The sequence below is a fragment of the Convolutriloba macropyga genome, chromosome 7 (assembly GCF_964194025.1).
Source record: "Convolutriloba macropyga chromosome 7, txConMacr16.3, whole genome shotgun sequence".
Lineage (NCBI taxonomy): Eukaryota > Metazoa > Xenacoelomorpha > Acoela > Convolutidae > Convolutriloba > Convolutriloba macropyga.
Genome location: NC_134474.1, coordinates 65,199,222 through 65,219,223, shown reverse-complemented (window position 1 = coordinate 65,219,223; position 20,002 = coordinate 65,199,222). Strand labels below are relative to the sequence as shown.

At 36.4% G+C, this 20,002-nt stretch overlaps 2 protein-coding genes across 3 annotated transcripts in view; one reads left to right on the top strand and one right to left on the bottom strand.

Annotated features, from left to right (window-relative positions):
* The window catches only part of LOC142343249 (uncharacterized), a 45,544-nt gene extending 33,423 nt beyond the window's left edge, over positions 1–12,121 (bottom strand). For both annotated transcript variants that reach the window (XM_075395027.1, XM_075395026.1), the window contains exons 1-2: positions 11,914–12,121; positions 1,948–2,144 (exon numbers count right to left, since the gene is read on the bottom strand). In XM_075395027.1, the coding sequence (XP_075251142.1) occupies positions 1,948–2,135 (188 nt within the window). In that variant the 5' untranslated portion in view covers positions 2,136–2,144; positions 11,914–12,121. The remainder of the gene's footprint in view (positions 1–1,947; positions 2,145–11,913) is intronic.
* Positions 1–20,002, top strand: part of LOC142343250 (uncharacterized) — a 71,381-nt gene that overhangs the window by 17,788 nt on the left and 33,591 nt on the right. The gene's annotated exons all lie outside the window — the stretch shown is intronic.

Sequence of the window (20,002 nt, the reverse complement as noted above, 5' to 3'; positions counted from 1 at the left end):
GCAAAGTGTTGATCAATATTGTAGCAATCAAAAAATAGACCGCTATCTGTCATTGAATATACGTTCGAAACACGAGTGCTTCTCCATTGAGAAAAAATTCTGCGTAGCTTTTAATTGTAAGTTTTGAAATAAGTTTTGTAATTTTTTGAAAGTTTTGAAATAACAGATCGCCAACTTTCACCCACAGTCACCCAAAAAATATATTTCACTTAAGTTTGGTTAAATGTTTTTTGAAATCTAAACAACAACAATCCAATCTCGTTGAACTTTGGTGAGATCATAATTTGCGGATGAAAATATGCTGAATACTAATCTTAACAACAGTATTTTTGTGTCTTTCTAATCTAAGTTCCAGTTCAGTCAAATCAAACGTACCGGGACTTTTTTGAACGTCTCGACAAAGAACTATTTTCGTTCTGATAACCAAAAACTAACATAATGAACAAATATTACATGATGAACTTAATGATTACGCTTTTGAAAAACTGCCAACTATTATAAGTAATATTCTAGGCATAGTAAAAAACAAGATCCTGGATGTATCGTTTTGTCTTTGCTTTTGTCGATGTAATTCATAACAACGACATTAAATATTAAATCTGAATTAGCTCATGATCTAAAATAACATTTGTTAAAACACGCATGTGCAAGTTTTACAATGCCGAAAGTCGCGAGTGCCAGAAGTTGAAATGCCAGAAGTTCCTATATACTTAGCCAGAAGTTGAAATGCCAGAAGTTCCTATATACTTAGTCAGAAGTTTAAATTTTTAAAAATTGAAAATCGTTTTTTATTTAAAATTAATTGTGCAATTATTAAATACAGCTCCATTAAATGAAAACGTATTTGGTATGTCAATTTGAGACATCTCGTATTTAAATGTTAAATCACTTTCAAATCCATCTTTTTCAACGATTTGGCTCATTGCCAATTCTAAATTTTCAAGTTGTAGAGAGTGTTTGGGTGATATTCTTCCCCTTTAACTGTTCGAATTTCTTGAAAACGTTTTTTTTCTGTTTTTTTGCCACTGCTTGTTGGTGCATATAATTCTTTCCTCTAACAGGATTTTGATTTTGGATTTTTCATTGTAATGTTAATTGTGCTGTTACTGGTTTACAGGAGGATGAGAGTACCGATGGGTGGGGATGTGGGCGCTTGCAAAAACGGGAAAAATCCTGGGGGGCGGAGAAACGGAAAAATCCTTTGAATGAATTGACAAATGCATTTGTCGGCTAGGTCAAGACTCCTCGCGAAAATCATATCCGTAGATGTCCCAAAAAATTCTGAGTCTTCGCTTTTTCAATCCATCGTTTCCACAACTTGAATCCATCGTTTCCACAGATTCTCCAACCATCGAATCTTGTCAGATGTTGCTTTTGCAAGAATGGAATCATCATCGGTCATTCTTTTTCAGGGACAATTAGCTCTTTTTTTATATCAAACAGAAAACTCGAAGAACAACGAAATTGAGAAATTGTTTTGTTCCTATACTGCTTTGGAAAAAAAGAGGGATCTTTTCCGTTTGTGCCCCCCCCCAGTACGCTATGCGTCCCCCAGTTACAGAGCACGTGCCATTACATAGTAAATCATTATGTAAAAATATGGCACGTGCGTCTGGGGGTTGCGTAATATGTGCCCACTAAGCTGGGGGGGGGGGGGGGGGCACAAACGGAAAAGATCCAAAAAGAGCCATTTGTCTGCGAAAGTGATTCTCCTTTTCATCAACCGGAAGAAAACTCCTATTTTGATTGTTTAATCGGTTAAAAACACTTCCGCAAAGCTTCCGACTGAACTTGCACAGTGCTTGTTTTAAAATGGTTACGCGACTCAGAAGTCACTTTGAAATTCTGACATTATATCTGGAACCACTTCGCAGAGTCACGTAACCATTACTTAATTGGCACAATGAACTCTTCCGAACCAGAATATTCTGTATGAGCAGCTCTTACTTTTCTCTCGTATCAGCCTGGTGTGATTGAGGAATGTCGAAGTCTTCAGTACTGTTCTCTACCACTGTCTCTTCATTACCACCAACTCCACCACCTCTGCTGTTGTGTCCCCCTCCTCCTCCATCTACACCTCCCCCTCCTCCCTCCCCGGCCGGCAGTGCATGCTGTCCATGCTCTCGTGAACTCATCAACCCCAACTGCAAAAATAAATTTATTAGTCAATTCCAGAAAAATATCTTCAACCGGTAAATTAGGCCTAGAAATTACTAGCAATGCATTTGGAAACCATTTAGCAAGCATAGCCGGAAAAATTCCGGAAACCGTCGCCGAAAAAGCAACCTTCCAAACAACCAATATGTACTGGCAGAACGCATGCAATCAGAAAAAATAACAATCTTAAAAAATGGGCAAGTAATCCAGCCTGAAAATTAGGAAAATTCAATAACTTTTTGGATCTGATCTATTCTATGTAAGCTGAGGGGACAGATAACTTAGACAACCACACGCGCAATTTTTACAGAGTAATATGCTATATAACAAAACGCACTGTAATTGGGGGGGGGGGGCATAAAAAATGGGGGGGGGGGGCATAAAAAATGGGGGGGGGGGGCATAAAAAAGGGGCGGGTATAGTAACATTGCAGGCGATATAGTTTACAGAATTTTTTCCTAAGTTTCAAAAAGTGTTCAAATTTGGTTATGCAATTTCAGTTAGATTCTAAATGTATACTTAATTCGGCTCCTAGTCAGAAAGGTATTAAGCTTAATACTAATGTCAGCTAGCAATCGCTTTAATGAACTTTGATAATCTAATGCACTATGACTTAATGACTGGACTTCATCGGTTTATCCCGTTTCTTTTGATTTATCTTTTTATCTTGACTGTATTCACTACATTGCATAATTCAATGCATAAAAGAACTTAAAATCCATTCAGTTGAAACAGTGAGTGAGATAAATCAGAAGTCAAACGTGAAAACGTGACTTATGTACAACGAAAAACGTGATCAAAAGGTAATGCGAATTTTAAAAAAAGGAGAGCGCCTAAATAATAGCCGTGAGAGGCTGACGGCTGCTATTAAAAAAAGCCCCCACCATACAATCGAAACTCTGGATTATAAACACAAAGCACCTAAAAAATTCCCGTTACAGAAGTTGAGGCGATTACTAACGAAAAACCGAGAAAACGTTTGCACAAACAAAATTGATAGTTTTTCTTTCATCTATAAACAACCTTGATTCGCCGTTTTTACGAAGTCAAACTTGGCGAAGAACAGTAAAATCAAACATAACCAATTAACGTCGGCAAGTTGCGCTCAAATGACCGGCGACGGGGTTAGCTCTGGTAATAGCCGCCTTACGCTTAGGGATAGTCCAATTTACCTAGATAATGCTGAAGTGAAGCTCTTAATAGAGCTCCGCAGCAACTCAGTGCCCTCGGATATTACCAGCCCATCTCGTTTCTCTAGGCCGGAAGTTAAATCGATCAGACAAGTGATCCAGCAAAAAAAGAAAACAAACATAATCGAAAAAATAGAAGATTTTTTAAAAACATAGCCGGCAGATTGCCGTAAAATAGCCGCCGTTGACGTGCTTGATGCAAATCGGGATTGAAACAGAAAAAAAAAGATATTGACCGAAAATTTTTAGTGTCAAAAAGTGTTCTAATTCTGCGTGTAATTTGTTAGAATCTAAATGTATACGTAATTCGGCTTCTAAACTGAAAGGTATTACCCTTAATTCTAATGTCAGCTAGCAATCTCTTTAATGAACTTTGATAATCTATGACTATAATGCACTATGACTTGATGACCGAGCTTTATAAGTTTATCCCGAATATTTTGACTGTATTCACTAAATTGCGAGGTTCAATGAGAGAAAGAATTCAATGAGAGAAAGAATTTAAACTCCATTCAGTTGAAACAGTGAGTGGGGCAAGTCAGAAGTCAAGCTTGAAAATAGTCATTTATGTAAAATGAAAAACGTGATCAAAAAGTAAAAGGAATTTAAGAAAAAGGAAAGCGCCTAAATAATAGCCGTTAAGAGGCTGACAGCGGCTATTAACAAGTACACAAACAAACAAAAAACAGTTTCGTGCACTCGAGAACATAAATTTGCACGAACAATATTAGGATATGAGCTCGCAAACATCCAACTTTGAAAAAAGGAAACCCAGAAATGGAGAAAAACTGCTCCGTAAAATTGCTTTGCACCAAAAACAACTTATTCGTTTTGTAATAGAAAACGCGTAGGAGCTGGCAGATTGTCAGAAAATAACAGTAATTACATCTTTGTAGATCTGCAGTCTCAAAAAGACAGAACAAGAAACATCCTAAAAAATTTCTTTTTTTATCTAATTTGAGATGTTATATTTTGATTGAGAATCTATTTAACTTAGTGCTGCTTCTATTAGCTGCTCTTAAATAACCTTCAATTAGAGAGACACACGTTCAATTGGCCTCATATTTTCGAATTAAAGTAAAGAAACGTCTATTTCAGAATGAGGAAGTCATTTTTGAGAGAGGTAAGTCACTTGTGACCAAAAATTTAATAACGCGAATGAACCCGATAGCTCGATCCGCTAAGACTAAAAAATGACGCTACGCACATAATTCAGTTTATCGAGAGCAGCTAATAGAAACAGCAATAAGTTAAATAGATTCTTAATAAAAAATATAGCATCTCATCTTTAGATAAATATTTGGTCTGTCTCTTGTACTATCTTTTTTAGACAGCAGATCTACAAAGATATTGCGGCTATTTTCTGAAATTGCATAAACGAATGAATAAAAAGCAGATTTTTTCATTCGACGTCATTTTTTTGTGCTTGTTACGTCATGGTCGTAACAAAAGTCTTGACGACGAAATAAAAAACCAAGAGAAGGTCAAAAACCAAGAGAACGCTAATAGCCCCCATTATCGCTTTGCGGCTATGAAACAAAAAATGTAATAAAACAATGCAGATAAAATAACACCTAAAAATCCACAAAATTGAAATTTGTTGAAAAAAAAGCGTAAAACTTAGCGTAAAACTCCCTTTAATTATCCCTTTAATTATCCCATTATAATAAGATGTAAAACGCTATTAAAACAACCCAAATACTTAGTTGACAATAAACTCTTAGGCATAAAAAACCGAAAACTAAAAGAACAGCTTGAAAACGATGCAGGTGAAAACATTCGCTCTCCTGGCGACAACGTTTTCACGCCTACATTATCGCTGTTTCAAAACAAGGAATGAACAAACTCGCCGCTGCGCTTTTTCTTCGCTCTTCGAATTCGTTCACCAAAACACCTTTTTTAAGTTTTACTCACTCCCCGAACTTTTTGTTCACCATTTTGCTCGCTCACTTACAAAAAAACAGACAAGTGAAGGCGTCTTCAGGTCGTAAAAACTCAAAAAAATAACTCGAAAACAGTAACAGAAAGCAAACAGCTGTTCATGAACAACAATTTTCCAGAAGAAATTTTTGTTAAAACATCAATTTCTCACTCTACCTGAAAATTAGAGTAAAAATATTGCACACCTAAGAAAAACGTTTTTTTTTGCACCATTTCCTGTTTCGGCGTGACAAAATTCTCTACCCAAAAACTAAAATAACCAAATGTTTTAACAGGTCTTATAAACAATAGCCAGAAGAATTCCGAAAACAACTCGAAGTGGTACACTGGCGTTAAATGTTTTGATTAAAGTTCCAAAATCAAAAGATTTCTACCTCCATGCTTTACACAAGAGATGGCCTGGTCTCGGAAAACCAACAAAATTTTTGTTAAACGAAAACAATCACCGATCAAAAACATTTGGGGCACACCATTTTGGGCCCACTATTTGCAACGGTCAACCGTAAACTTGCGAAGAGCTGAATTTGAACGCTGGGGTTATTCCCCCCGAACATAAATTCGAGGCTCTCAACTAACTTATTAACGGGCTGTCTGTGCGGCAGTTTTCGGGGTTAGATAGACCATAGGCTCCTTCCGTCAGGAGACCGCGGTCTTATCTTCCACTTCTATATTTCTCCTTTCAAGTAATTCCAAAATTTTCACATAAAAATATCTATTTTAAGTCAGTCCTCAGCAGTAATAAAAACCAGAGCAAATTTCCAAAACATGAAGATTTAAGTTAAAACGGGAATGGGCAAAGAACAACAAATGAAAAATCAACGGTTTAAAACTTGCTCGACAAACATCGAATCAAAATCAGCTGTTTTTCATTGCGTAGCATGTGGCAATAATATTCATTTAACAACTAAGTGCACAGGAATGTCAACAGAGGCAATCTTTGGAATTAGTAGTATTATAAACAACGTGCTACTAGTGTGCCAAAGTTGTGTGGATCTAAAAAAGAAAGATCTCATTATAGAACAATTAGCCAATAGCAGGGATAACGAAAAAATCAAAAAAATCCATACCGAAATCGAAGAACTAAGAGCCGAAATAAAAGCCAACAACTTATCGCTGAAAACAGAGCTCCATGAAATAAAAAAAACTTTTGGAAAAACAACTCCCCCTGTTGAACCAAAATTGCCAAAAGAACCATCGTATAAAAAGCCTGTAAATAAGGAACAATATGACGGAATTAGGTTCCGTGGAACACCAGAGCTAAATTCCAAAAGTACCAGGGACAGATACGAGCATGACTTAAAGGAATTGAAAGCCATAAAGAAGCACCTGAAAGTCTTTTGCAATATCACTGATATTAAACGACTAGGAAAATTTTCCGAAAATAAGCATCGAACCCTGGTAGTTAAGATAGATAGTGACTACGCCAAGAGACTTATTCTATTATCCCTGAGGAAACTAAAAGACTACGGCAAGCCAGTATTTATTAGTAAGAATTAAATCCAGAAGAGCAGGCAAAAGAAAACGAAATGTTACAAATGAGAAGGACATTAAGAAATAAAGGTACAAGTGCCAAAAGTCTAAAAACACGAAATCTTGTTCTCCAAAAGTTGACAGACAAGAACTGGGTCGACCTGGACTCAAATGAAAATGAAAACAGAATTGCAATAGACTGACTATTAAATTCAAACGTAATTACATTTCTAACTTACAATGTAAGAAGTCTAGTCGACCTCAAACGCAGAACGAACTTTGTAAACTGTCTGTCAATGGAAAACATGGATATCTTATGCCTAACTGAAACATGGTTAACAGACGATATATCCAATGAGAGACTTTTTCTTAAGGAATTCATGATCCATCGTAATGACCGAAAAACTGATAATCACAAAACAAAGCACGGAGGAGTTCTCAATGCGGTTAAAAATAGCATATCTAATGAAAGAGTAGAACTAAAAAATACGGATGAGTATGTTGTTGTCAAAATTGAACCAAAAACACAGCTTTCTTAATATGCTGTTGTTACAACCCACCAAAAGCAAGCCCGTATAGGTGGTCTGAATTGTCAATGATCGACCTTCTCGATGAGATAAAGACACATGCGGAAAAAGAAAATTGTGAAACGGTTATTCTCACAGGCGATATTATTCATGAGAACACTTGTTGGAAAACATTGAACTAGACAAATGATTACGAAAACAAAATTGTTGAGAAATTTAGTGAATACAATTTTCAGGAAATTTTGAACCATAAACAAATGGGACAACTGGATGTTTTCCTTACAAACAATTCCAATCAAGTAACAAACCGTGATACAAAAAACAAGTTCAATAAATTTTTTAATTCCGATCACGATGCCCTTACTGTGAAGATTGAGGCGCAAACAGATATGCAATCCGAAGCCAAACAGCATAAGTTTGCGTTCAACAAAGCTGATTGGAAAGAGTTCAAAAAACCTTTCAAACCATATTGCTACAGCATTATTGACGAACTAGTCAAGCAATGGTATACATGGCTTGATGATGTATTAACTATAAACGTTCCCAAAACCACGCTGCAAAGATCCAACCTTCCCCCCTGGATAAAAAAGGAATCCTCCCATCTCAAAAAATTCATATCTACTCTGAATAGGAAAACTAAAAACTCGAATCGTGGCAGACTGATCAAGATTTAAAAAGCAGCGAAGAAATTGAGAGATCAGCTGAAACAAGATCAAGCGGACTTTGAAGACACAATCTTCAGAGGGAGGAGATTCTCTGATCTGCAAAAGTATCTCAAGTCTGTCTTTAAATGCAATAGATACCCGGAAACAATGTCTTACAAGAACAACAAGACAACTGAAGATAGCCAAAAATGCAAATACTTTAACGATTTTTTCTCCAGTTTTTTCCTCAAAAGTAACACAATTAAAATGAAGAACTCTTACGCAAAACGAAAATTTAACAGAGTAAATATTGACGAAAGAAAAATCAAGGAGATACAAACCAAGCTTCAGACAAATAAAGCTTGTGGACCTGATAATGTTGGAAATACAATCCTGAAAAACCTGCCAACCCTCTCAAAATCATTGCATATAGTTTTCCAAGCCGCTTTAAATAAAGGGTAATTTCCAGCATACTGGAAAACAAGTGAAGTTATCCCAATTTTTAAAGATGAAAACAGAGCAATGATAGAGCAATACAGACCAATTAGCTTACTTTGCAATGTCTCGAAGGTTTTAGAAATATTAATTTTCAATAAAATTTACGAAATAGTCAAACCACATCTGGATAACTCTCAACATAGATTTAGGAGACATAGGACATAGTCTGTGGTTACACAACTTCTGCTCTTTCTAGATCTTCTGTACAAAGAACTTGATGACAAAGAAAGAGAATTGTATGTGCTGTACTTAGATTTTAAAAAAGCTTTCGACAGCGTACCACACGACAGTTTACTAAAAAAGTTGAAGGGCTGCAAATCGGCGGAAATTTCTTGAAAATCATTGCAAATTACCTCACTGAAAGAAAACAATATGTAAAAGCTAATGAATGCAAATCTGAAATTTTCCCAGTTAATAGCGGAGTCCCGCAGGGGTCACTCTTAGGTCCTCTCCTATTTATTATAAACGTGAACGATCTACCAACTCGACTCAAATCATGTGACGCTTTTGGGTATGCTGATGATTTCAAGTTAGTATCAACTCAGCCAGCTGATATCCGAACAGATCTAGAAGCCATAGAAAGCTGGTGTGAAGTGAACAAAATGAAGCTGAATGAAAACAAATGTTACGTCTTACCAGTAAAACAACAGCAAAACAGCGAATACCATTTCCAGCTAAATTCTTAATTCCTAGAGAGCAAGTTTGAACAAAAAGATCTGGGTGTCATTATATCTGCGAAACTCTCTTGGAGAGCAAATAGTCTAAAACGATGCAAAAAAGCTTCGAAAGCTTTCTATTTTCTCAAGCAAAACGTATCGGTTTTAGCAAACACTAGAACGAAATGTAATGCTTACGTGGGATATGCCATACCAGTAATAAGTTATGCCTCAATGGTTTGGTTTGTTAACAAAACAGAATGCAAAGAAGTAGAACGTATCCAAAAGAAAGCCACGGCATGGATTCTCAGTAGTTGGGATATGAACTATAAAAGTAGAATGGCAAAACTCAAGCTTCTGTCGCTATCATACTACTTCGAACTCCATGATTTACTAACGCTTTTAACTTTGTTGGGAGGCAATTACAACATCAATTTGCCAATAAAAAATAAACGAATGTGCAGTAAATACACGACAAAACGAGCTCATAGCAATAGATAAAACTCGTACCAAAAAAGCCGATGAGAATTTTTGGATTAGATCCAGCAAGCTACTGAATATCATTATTAAAAGCGCTAACATTGAAAACATAGCTGGCAGATTGCCAGAAAATGGCCGCAATAGATTCGTAGATCGGCAGTCTAAAAAAAAACAGTAAAAAAAGACAGACCAAAAAAATTTGTCTTTTCATTCAAGGCTGATCTGTTATATTTTGATTAAAAATCTGTATAAGTTATTGCTGCCTCTATTAGCTGATCTCAAATAACCTTCACTTAGAGTGACACACACCCATTTGACCTTATCTCTTTGAATTAAAGTAAATAAAAGTCAATTTCAAAGTGAGGAAGTCATTTTTGAGAGTGAGGTAAGTCAAGTGTGACCAAAAATTTAATCACGCGAATGAAAAAAAAACTCGCTCCACTAAGAGCGAAAAATGACGCCAAGCACGCGTTTCAGTTGAAATTGCAAGAACGAATGAACAAAAAGTGGTTGTGACGTCATATGGTCGTAACAAAAATCATGACGAAGAAATAAAAAAAACCAAGAGAAGGCCAATAATAGCCCCAGCTATCGCAGATTGACAAACAATATCTAACAAAAGTTTACTGGAATTACTTCGAAAATTGTTACTCTGAAGTCAACTCCTGTTCTTGGACCTCCCTCTGCAATTATGGCAGCTGTAACACAATTCAGAAAGTGGTCAACTCTACCCCTCAATGATGGGCGCAAACCCTTGTGCACACTACACAGAAGCCTAAACTCTCTCTCTCTCTCTCTCATACCATAAAAGAATACAGACATAACCAAATAAAACCAAGAAACATTTACTCAAAAAGAAAGTTGCTGATTGCTCAAAAAAACTATGAAAAACTTTTTTGAACAAAACTTACAATGAAAGAAAACCAATATTTACCTCAAAGAAGAAGACAAGCGACTGCTTTTCAAATCTTGCTCTAATAACAATCTACCGCTCTGGAATATTACACAAAAGTAGGGCAATTTCTCAAACTAATCACAGAACAAACCTGATCCAAGTGCAGTCTAAAACTTTAAAAATCAATATTTTATAATTCTTATGTACATTAGAGAAAGTTTTTATTCAAAAATTAACCTAACTTTGCCTTAATTATAATCTTATACAAAATCATTATCAGCAGGTAACTTTCTTCTGACAATAAAAGGCAGAAAACATCACATTATTTAAAAAATTGAAAGAAAAGCTATAACTCGCAAAACCAATCGGTTTTCCCAGAAACTTGCTATTAACATCCCAACTCCCACCAACTAAAAATAACGACAAAGTTACCAAGGGTCGTAACAAAAAAATTAGCTACATCTAATGAGATTAGGAAAAAACAAAATCAGTGTTTTGAAATTTTTTGAAGTTTACAACAAAAACTTACAAAAGGCAATAACCTGTATCAAACACATACCATGAGCTATCAGCGCAAGGCAGAACTCCTTAGGACACATGAACGAAATTCCATGAACGAAAGAACAAAAAGCAGATTTGAAGTGGTTGTGACGGCATATGTTCGTAACAAAACTCTTGACGAAATAAAGAAACATAGCAGAACAAGTCTTGAAGCTCAATGCAAAGAATTTTCATTGACTTAACAAAAAAACTAGACCCAGAACGGCCTATGAGTGAATTCGGAGCACCATTTAGAAAAAAAATCAGATACAAAAATCGAAAAAACAGTAGAAATCAAAGTGAAATTCCCATATATGAACCAAAAACCACTAACGAGAAATGGAGATTTGGTTCAAACACAAAACTAGGCCTAGAACGAACTATAACGGATTGGGAAAACCAATTAGAAAAGAAAATCCGATCCAAGAAATCGAAAAAACAGTAAAAATCAAGGTGAAATTGCTGCTTATGAACAAAAAACCACCAGCGAGAAAGCGAATTTTTGTTCGAACACCGTTTTCTCACTCTACCTCAAAAAAAGAGCGAAAAAATTTCATGCCGCAAAACCACTCGCTTTTTCGCTCCACTTCCTGTTTCGGCGTGACCAAAATCACTACTCCAATTTGACTTCAAAAATCATGAAAATGTGTGAACAGATCTTTAAAAAAAAGACAGCACCCCAATACAATTCAAATTCTTTGAATTTAAAAAACAAAGAGAAAGGCAATAATAGCCCCAGCTATCGCTGTGCGGCTATTTATAAAAGAGTTTCCTGCAGATAGACCTTCGTTGCGCTATTCATTTTTAAAATGACCGAAAATTGCGTTTTGAACACCGCTTTTCAAAATGGCCAATGAGAGCGCAGTATCTATTCGAATTTATTATTCCGAATCAGCAAACTTGATATGATCTTACCCTCCTGTTTTGATTGTGAGTGTAATTGTGACGTGTGTTGTGATCAACCTTTCTTTCAATTTCAAGATCTTCCCTTCCAAATAGTCACAATTCTTCTACTTTTATTCAGCTCAGCTGCGTTACTTGCCGTCTCTGCAGTTCTTAAGTCGCACTGTGAAATCACTTGCTTTCAATGAGCAAATTCATCACAATAGACATTAATTTATACACATCTGAAAAAATGGAAACCGATTGATCAAATTGAAGTGGTAAATATAGTTGTTTAGATTAATTAAATTCTATTACAGGCGTCAGTAACTCATTTTACACTTTCAATATAAAAATTGCCTTCCTTGCAGATTATAGTGAGTACAACCTATTTTTGATTGTATAACTCCTTCACTTCACGGGTTGATAAATTTTATTTTAAAACTTTTATGTTATGGAGCATTGACCTCAAAAAATATAGATTGATCCTCTAACTTCTGGGCAAAACACTGATCGTTAAAAATAATTCTTTTGCATGCTACTAATGAAATAAATTGCTTATAATTGGGATGAAATCGTGATAAATAAAATAAACTAAAACTACGATTGTGACTCTGGGCTGGCATTATTGGAACTCCCTTCACTGCTCGAAAGTCGATCCACATAACCACTATCTGATAACATTGTCTCCCGCAATTCATGCAACGATTGCTCGTTACTCTTCAGCTGTACCTTCAGGGAGGAGTTTTGAACCTGGAGTGTCTTCACGACATTCTTAGCTTCTGATAATTGCGTTTCGTACGACTGGCATTTTCTGCGCCAGTCGTCAATAACTTCGTCATGTGATCCAATTCTGGCAATTTGCTCCTGTGTTTGAGCCAGAGAATTTATTTCTGAATTCTTCTGGCGTAGCTCATCATCCAATGCCAAATTTCTAACGTAGAGCTCGTCGAGTTGGCTAATCGCGCCCTTGCTCATTTCTCGTTCTTTTTCCAACTCCATTTTCAACTGTTGAATTTCTGCGTCTTTAGCTTGAAGTTCTGTGGCATGTGAGCTGTTGGCTTTGTTCAATTCGCCCTCTCTTGCCGCACATTGTGACTGAAGTTTTGCGTTCTCATTAATAGCTTCTAATAAATACCTTCTGTATAATTCTCTATGTTGCTGGAAGAATATTCGGAACTGCTGTACGTCTGTTGGAATGATATCAAGGGGTACTGAAGCATGTACACGGCTGTCAATCTCCCCTACATGCATGGTTAGGGTATCCAATTCAGCCTGTTTATCTGCCAATTTACTTCTTAATTCTGTAACTTGTTGTTCGCATTCATTCTGCAGCAAATGAGACGCTTCTTTAAGACTTTCTACCTCACCTGATAACGATGTTACTGCAACGTGAGCTGTCTTCAAGGATTCGGATAGTAAATTTTGGACTCTTAATAATTCCGTTTTCTCGTGTGATTCTTCCAATTGCGCATCACGTTTGGTCTTTTGAAGCAGATGATTTACCTCATCTATTCGTTCACGAATTGCCAAACACTTCTGCGAGCAGCAAGCGCTTCCTTTAATGCCATCAGTGCGTCTGAGCCAACACATATTCATAACTGTCCCTTCCTCGGTGTTAATAAAATGTTGCTTAATGTCACTTAAAAGATGATTGCCGTTGCCATATAAAATATTGTCTACGTAGAGTAATCTGTCACCTTTGGATATCTCTTGAACATTTGCAAAACAACCCGTCGCGTCAATTTGTCGCAGCACTGGAGGTCTATGCCCATTCTTATCGAAAGTTAATCCTAAACTGGGCCTCGCGCCGGATGGCTTTTTTATGCCCATCTCATGGAAAACATAATGCTGGTGCTTGTCCGTCGTAGGAGCGGATATATCATTAACAGAAGATGTCCGTCGCAAAGTAGAGAACTGATTTAAACTGCACTGTGAACTTTGATCTTTTCGAAACGGCTTCATTTGTAAGTCCTCATCTGACAAAGCCATTTACACTATCTAAAAAAACAAAAACTCAAGTAAGTAGTAGTAGTAGTAGTAAAAGAGTCAATTTTATATACGAGAGGTACAAAGTTAGGAAAAGCGAACTGGTACGTTAAGATCGACAAAATTTACAGAAACATTTAATGTAGAAAGTGCATGTAGTAGTAGTAGATTAGGCTTCGAAGTTCCTTCTTCGGGGTATTGCTCCCATTCAATTGTCCAGATTCATAGGTTTCTGATTAATGTTGCAGTTTTCACACTTGCATACAATGCGCCAAGTGCATTTGTTTTCCTCGGTGTACTGATTGCAGAAATAATGCCAAACAATTTTTGACGGTTGCCGCCGTATTGGCCGACAGGGCGTTTAGCTGACAACCAAAAAATGAGAAATTTAGCCGACAATTTAAGTAAAATGTGCAATAAAACTTATTCTGCAGCTGTGATTGGCCAATTTAAAACACTATTTCGTAAGCGGACAAATACACCGCAGTTTTTCATCGACTAGTGTAACGAAGGTCTATCAACTAGCGTATCAAAGGTATTTTACCGCATCTGGTCATGCCTCGCGGGCCATGGCCATGCCTCAGCGGCCCGTGGGACTTGATATGAATCTATCACAACCGAACTACTGAGACTTTTATGGACCACTGAGACTTTTATGACCAATTATGATAAAACTGTCGGCTAAATTTCCCATTTTTTCCTTGTCGGCTAAACACCCTGTCGGCCAATTTTCCTAGCACCATTTTTGACACTGTATTTTTATTAAAGCTTCAACAATAATTTGAATAAACTTTGAGCACTAAATTGCAAAGAATTTTTGTCCGGTGGAAGAGATTTTCGTCGCTTCTTACTAATCGATTTTTGTTTATTTGTAGTTCTCCTCGGCTATGTTGACGAGTGGTACTTTCCTGAATACTGTCTAAGTTCGATAGTTCAACAAGCATGGTTCGCGAATAAGACCGAAAGCAAAGACATCGAGCACATTCAAAGAAAAGAAACGTCGTGGATAATCAGTAACTGGGAAATTAGTTACAAGCAAAGACTGACCACACTAAAGTTGCTGCCATTGTCATATTACTTTGAATTGCATGATCTATTAATGCTCATCTCACTGCTTAAAGGATCTTACAATATAAAAATACCCATTAAAACAAACAATAATGAAGGGTTGTTAAGCACATGTGAAAACGAGCTAATAACAATTAATAAAACAAGAACAAGGAAGGCTGATGAAAACTTCTGGAAAAGAACCAGTTATTTACTAAATATAATACAAAAAGTAGGGAACGTCGATCTCGATCAAATTGAAAAGAAATATTTAACAAAAATATACTGGAACTACTTCTTCAAAAATTATTCGGAAGTCAACTTATGTTCCTGGGCTTTCAACTGCAGCTGTGGACATTGTAACCCGGTGCAGAAGCTCAGCTCAGTCGTTATATGAAGGGTGCAAACCCATGTGGAAAGACCCACAGAAGCCTAAACTCTCTCTCTCTCTCTCTCTCTCTCGATAGTTCAACGTCGTATTTTCATTGTTTTAGAGCAATAAGGTATAATAAGTCAGGCATTTCAGTATAAAGGCTGAGAGGCAACAATTTCAAGGTAACAATTCGCTGTTTATAGCTCTGCTTTTCGCTCAAAATCCATTTTGTGTTGCTATTTTTTGTAAGTCTTCAATTTCTTTCATTTGCGACTTATTCGGAAACCATGCCTGTGAGCAATAACTAACTATCTGCACAACGTAACCTAAATAAGCGTTCACTTTAGATTTTTGTTCACACTTTTGAGAAATTTTTCTTTTAACATTGAAAAAAAGCACTTAAACCTTTTCGTTTTCTAAAGGAGCAGTTTTCATTCTAGTTTAGGTTTTCTGAAGCTTGGAGCCCAAGGTCTCGTTGATTTTTTGCTTGTTCTAGCTTAGTGTTGTCAATAGACGCGGTTATATTTCCGTTGATGCTCAGTAGGTGAGTTTTATTATAATTTAGTCTCATTTGATTTTCTTTGCACCAAGTTGACAAACTAGAGACTGCGTTTTCAGTATTGATTGCTTTTCACTTATTACTTTTTATATCATCAGCAAAGCCATAGAAAATTACTTCCGTTAGGTGTTCAGGTAATTCGTTGATGAAAATAATGAAGAGAAGAGGTCCTAATATAGAACCCTGTGGGACACCACTGGAGACTTCTATCAAATCAGATACCTCATTGTTGATTTTCACATATTGTTTGCAATTCGTTAGATACGACGATACCAATTGAATTAACTTCCCTCCAACGCCAATGACAAATTGATTTTCACAGAGTTTGTGTCTCACTAACTCGTATATTTCATCAAAAAAAATTTTCTCGAGTACCCTGGACATGCAGTTTAAAAGACTTATGGGTCGGTAGCAAGTTACATCTGATTTATTGCCGTCTTTGAAAATGGGACTTAATTGGTTCACTTTCCAATAATTAGGTTCCTTTATTCGTTATTGTTTGGTACAAGAATGTGACTGACTTTGTGATTGAATTACTACAATTTCTCAGCAGTAAAATTCCAATACCGTCTGGTCCAATAGACTTGTAGATATTCAGATCTTTGAGCAGGTTTTCGACTTTTGATGAAAGTAAGATTTTGTTTTGAGCACGTTGTTGGTATTTCTTTTTTATTAGAGACGCTCGCAAAGAAGAAGATGAAATTCTCAGTTTTTTGTTTATCTGTGGTTAGCTCCAAAACATTATAGCAGGTACATGTGGTTATTTGCGAATTGATGAAAGATATTTGTGTATTTTGCTGAGTTGTCGGCTTTCAAAAGTTTTGGCTTCATAAACTGAGAGATCATTATAAACCGTTTTACGAACCTCTACATCTAATTTTTCAATCTTCAGTTTGAAACTGAGGTTAGATTAATCAACTCGTTTCTTAGTGTTTAACTTATGGGATGTTCCATTTGAGATGTTTAATGACAAGCTGCATATTTTCTCTTTTTTGTTGCATAGCCATGTTTAGAATTGTTCCAGAAGAAAATCGACATTACAGTAGCAAAAAGGAGGTGAAAGGATCCTTTGTAAGGTTTTAATTAAAATTTTTCCAGTCAGTATTATTATAGTCACTCGCTTGAATTAATGGTGCATCAAATAAGAAGTTTATTTGAGTGCAAATTGGAAAATGGTCGGAGCAAGGTTTTTGATTATTACTAAAATTCTTGAACAGCAAACGATTGTAGGTAAAAATGAGAACTACCTCTGGATTGTTGCATAAAAACACATCTAGTTGACTTGGAGCTACATTTGAGAGATCATTTTCTATAAATTGATCTAAAATTAATTCGTCGTAGTCATTTGTTGAAGTCCTATTCGCCCAAGAAGTTTCTGTAAAATTGATGCCACCTGAAAGCACAACTAAGGAATTGGCGTCCACAATAGAGTTTTTTAACTTTTCAAGAAGGTTTAGGAAATCATTTACTGCCCACCGGTAGTTGCTTTGCGCGGGCGCATTGTATATGCAACAAATTTTAAGAGAACACATTGAAAGGTTGATCTTAACAACAATGAAGTCCTCATGGATCAAAGGAATATCCACATTTTTTTGTGTTTGAGTAATGATTTTACAGCAATTAGAACTCCCCCATGTTTACTTTTGAAGTCAGTCATTTTCCCATCTTTTCGATATATAAAATAAAAGAGTAGAAAGAGTGTTTCGTTGGTGACCTTAGCAGTTAACCATGTTTCTGTTATGCACACAACGTCATAGTCGCAAGTTGAAAGACTAATAGCGATACTTGTTCATCTGTTTAGATCTATAGATCTAGCAGGCTTCGAATCTTGACGGTGGGTACTTTAGCGCTTCTATGTAGTCATATTTTACTCGTTTGACTTCCTTCATTGACGTTTGGAATGATATCCCAATTGTTGCTTTCTTTCTTCTCGAGTTCAAGATGCCGAATACGTAGCAATTTTGAATCTATTCCGCTAATGATCAGTTCTCATCTTTTCCTTAAAGCTTTGTTTACTTTTTTGCGTCCTCGGTTGACAATTCAGGACTGATATAAATTGATCTATCGTTGTACTTATAGTCTTTCAAGCGGCTGACTGATTTCAGGATGAGATCTCTACTAAGTTTGCTTGCTGTTTAAGCAAGGATTACTCTTTCTCTTTTGTTTTCAGAATTGTAATTTCCAAGGCTCACAAGTTTGGCAATTTTTCTGTCCTCGATTTTTAGGTGGTCTGATATTTGCTCTACTTGGCAGAGGTCTTCTTGCATTCTGTCAGCAGCCTCCTTGGTTTTTGACTCATTATTTCCCCTAATTCTAATTCCGAGAGTTTTTTGATTGAAAATTTGCGGTTTGTACACTACATTTCCGGCGTTGTTTGCTCCAACAACACTTGTGTAAGATTCATTTGTGTTTTTGAGTCGTGTTTTTTTTGCATGTTATCCAGATATATGTTAGTTTGCTGTATACTGTACGCAAAGTTTGAAATTTTTTTGCGGAGTTCTTTGAGTTGGTCAATCAGAGCTGTATTATCAGTTGATTCCATTTTTAAAGTCGTGTTGCCTTTTTTCGCAAATGTGGAGTAAGCGTTCCTTTTTTACAAATGTGGAGTAAGTTTTTCTCATCTTTGATTAGGACGTCGATACAACTTTTATCGAAACCAGTACACTCTGGTTTTAGGCACAAATTTTTTTGACAGTGAACGCAACAAAATTAATTTGTGTTTGTTGAATTGGCTAGAGCAAGTTTAACAACTGTTTCGTGTTTTTTGTTCGTTTGTTTTGCTGTTAATAATTTTAGGGACTGGCGTAATTTCATTCGGTTTTTTCATTAGTGAAATGATTTTGCTTTCGAATAATGCTTTGAAAATTTAGTCTTTGTCTTTGTGTAACCTGAAGGTCACTGCGAGCAAAGTATCACTGCGAGAAAGTCACTGCGAGCAAAAAGAAGGTGTCTTTCTTTGTCTCTATGTCACCTGAAGGTCACTGCGAGCAGAGAAAGAAAAGGGAAAACAAATGCTTTGACTATCCAGTGAAGGAACCACAATTGCAAAAGAGTGCATTTATCTCTACTTGGAATAAATTTGTAGAAGAGTTGGATTTGTCCACCAGGGAAAGAGAGGATATTGAAGTTCCCAAATTCTAATTGCCGAGCTTGCGATTTGGCTCTAATTAGGCGGCTTGTGAAACATTGAAAGGAACATTTCTTCTCAGAAAATGAGACATGACTTGATTTCGTCAATTTTTCATTGATATGATTTTCCCAAGATAGATTTGACGTAATAATCAAACCCAATCAGTAATTCGGCTCGTCGAGGTGAGTATATTGTTACCCAACTTAAGAGGCGATCCAAATGTAAAAGACAAAACCGTACACTTGGACGGGTGGAGGGTTAGACTATTGGAAGGCAACCAATTAAAAAGGACATCCAGATCATCCTGCGCTAGTTTTAGCTCGGCAGATGAAAGAATCTTTAAGTCGTGACAATAAACAAAGCAGTACGATGAAATATATTGCATTTACCGGCACATTAATGACACGTAAAGAGTAGATGTGGCCCAAACAAGATAACATCTGAAACAAAGTGGTGTGGGATTGCATCAATCGAGTTGTTGATATTAAATTGAAGAGCGAACCCAAGGATACACATAAATTTTATCGAAAAGGGTTGTTTTACCGACAGCGCAAGACGGAGATTTGTCGCCTATATACATCGTGTTCGGGCAGTTCTGGGTCGTTTTGAGACTTCTAAGAACTTTGAAACACTCTTGCGGATCCTGTTAGACCAATTTCTAACGAATAAGCATTTATCTCGTTCTCTGAATCTATGGAAATGGTAAATTTTGGCTGGCCCTCTACCTTCATGGATATGAGCGTTGTTGCTAGAATTAAGCATTTTGTATTGCATAAATCTTTTAATAAAATGAAACGGTTCACAAAGAAATTAGCTTAAAAAATGTAAAACAAAAGTGATAACACTAGAGCACAGACAACTAATGGCACAAGTAGACATGTTAAATTAACAACCCTGAACAACAACTCCCGATGAGCGTTAACAATTTTGTGCCGCCTAAGTGTCCTTGAGCCTCGAACCTTAAGAGAGCGAGTCCTTAGATATGATATCGGCATAGCAGCCCTCTTTTCTCGCAGAGAGCTTC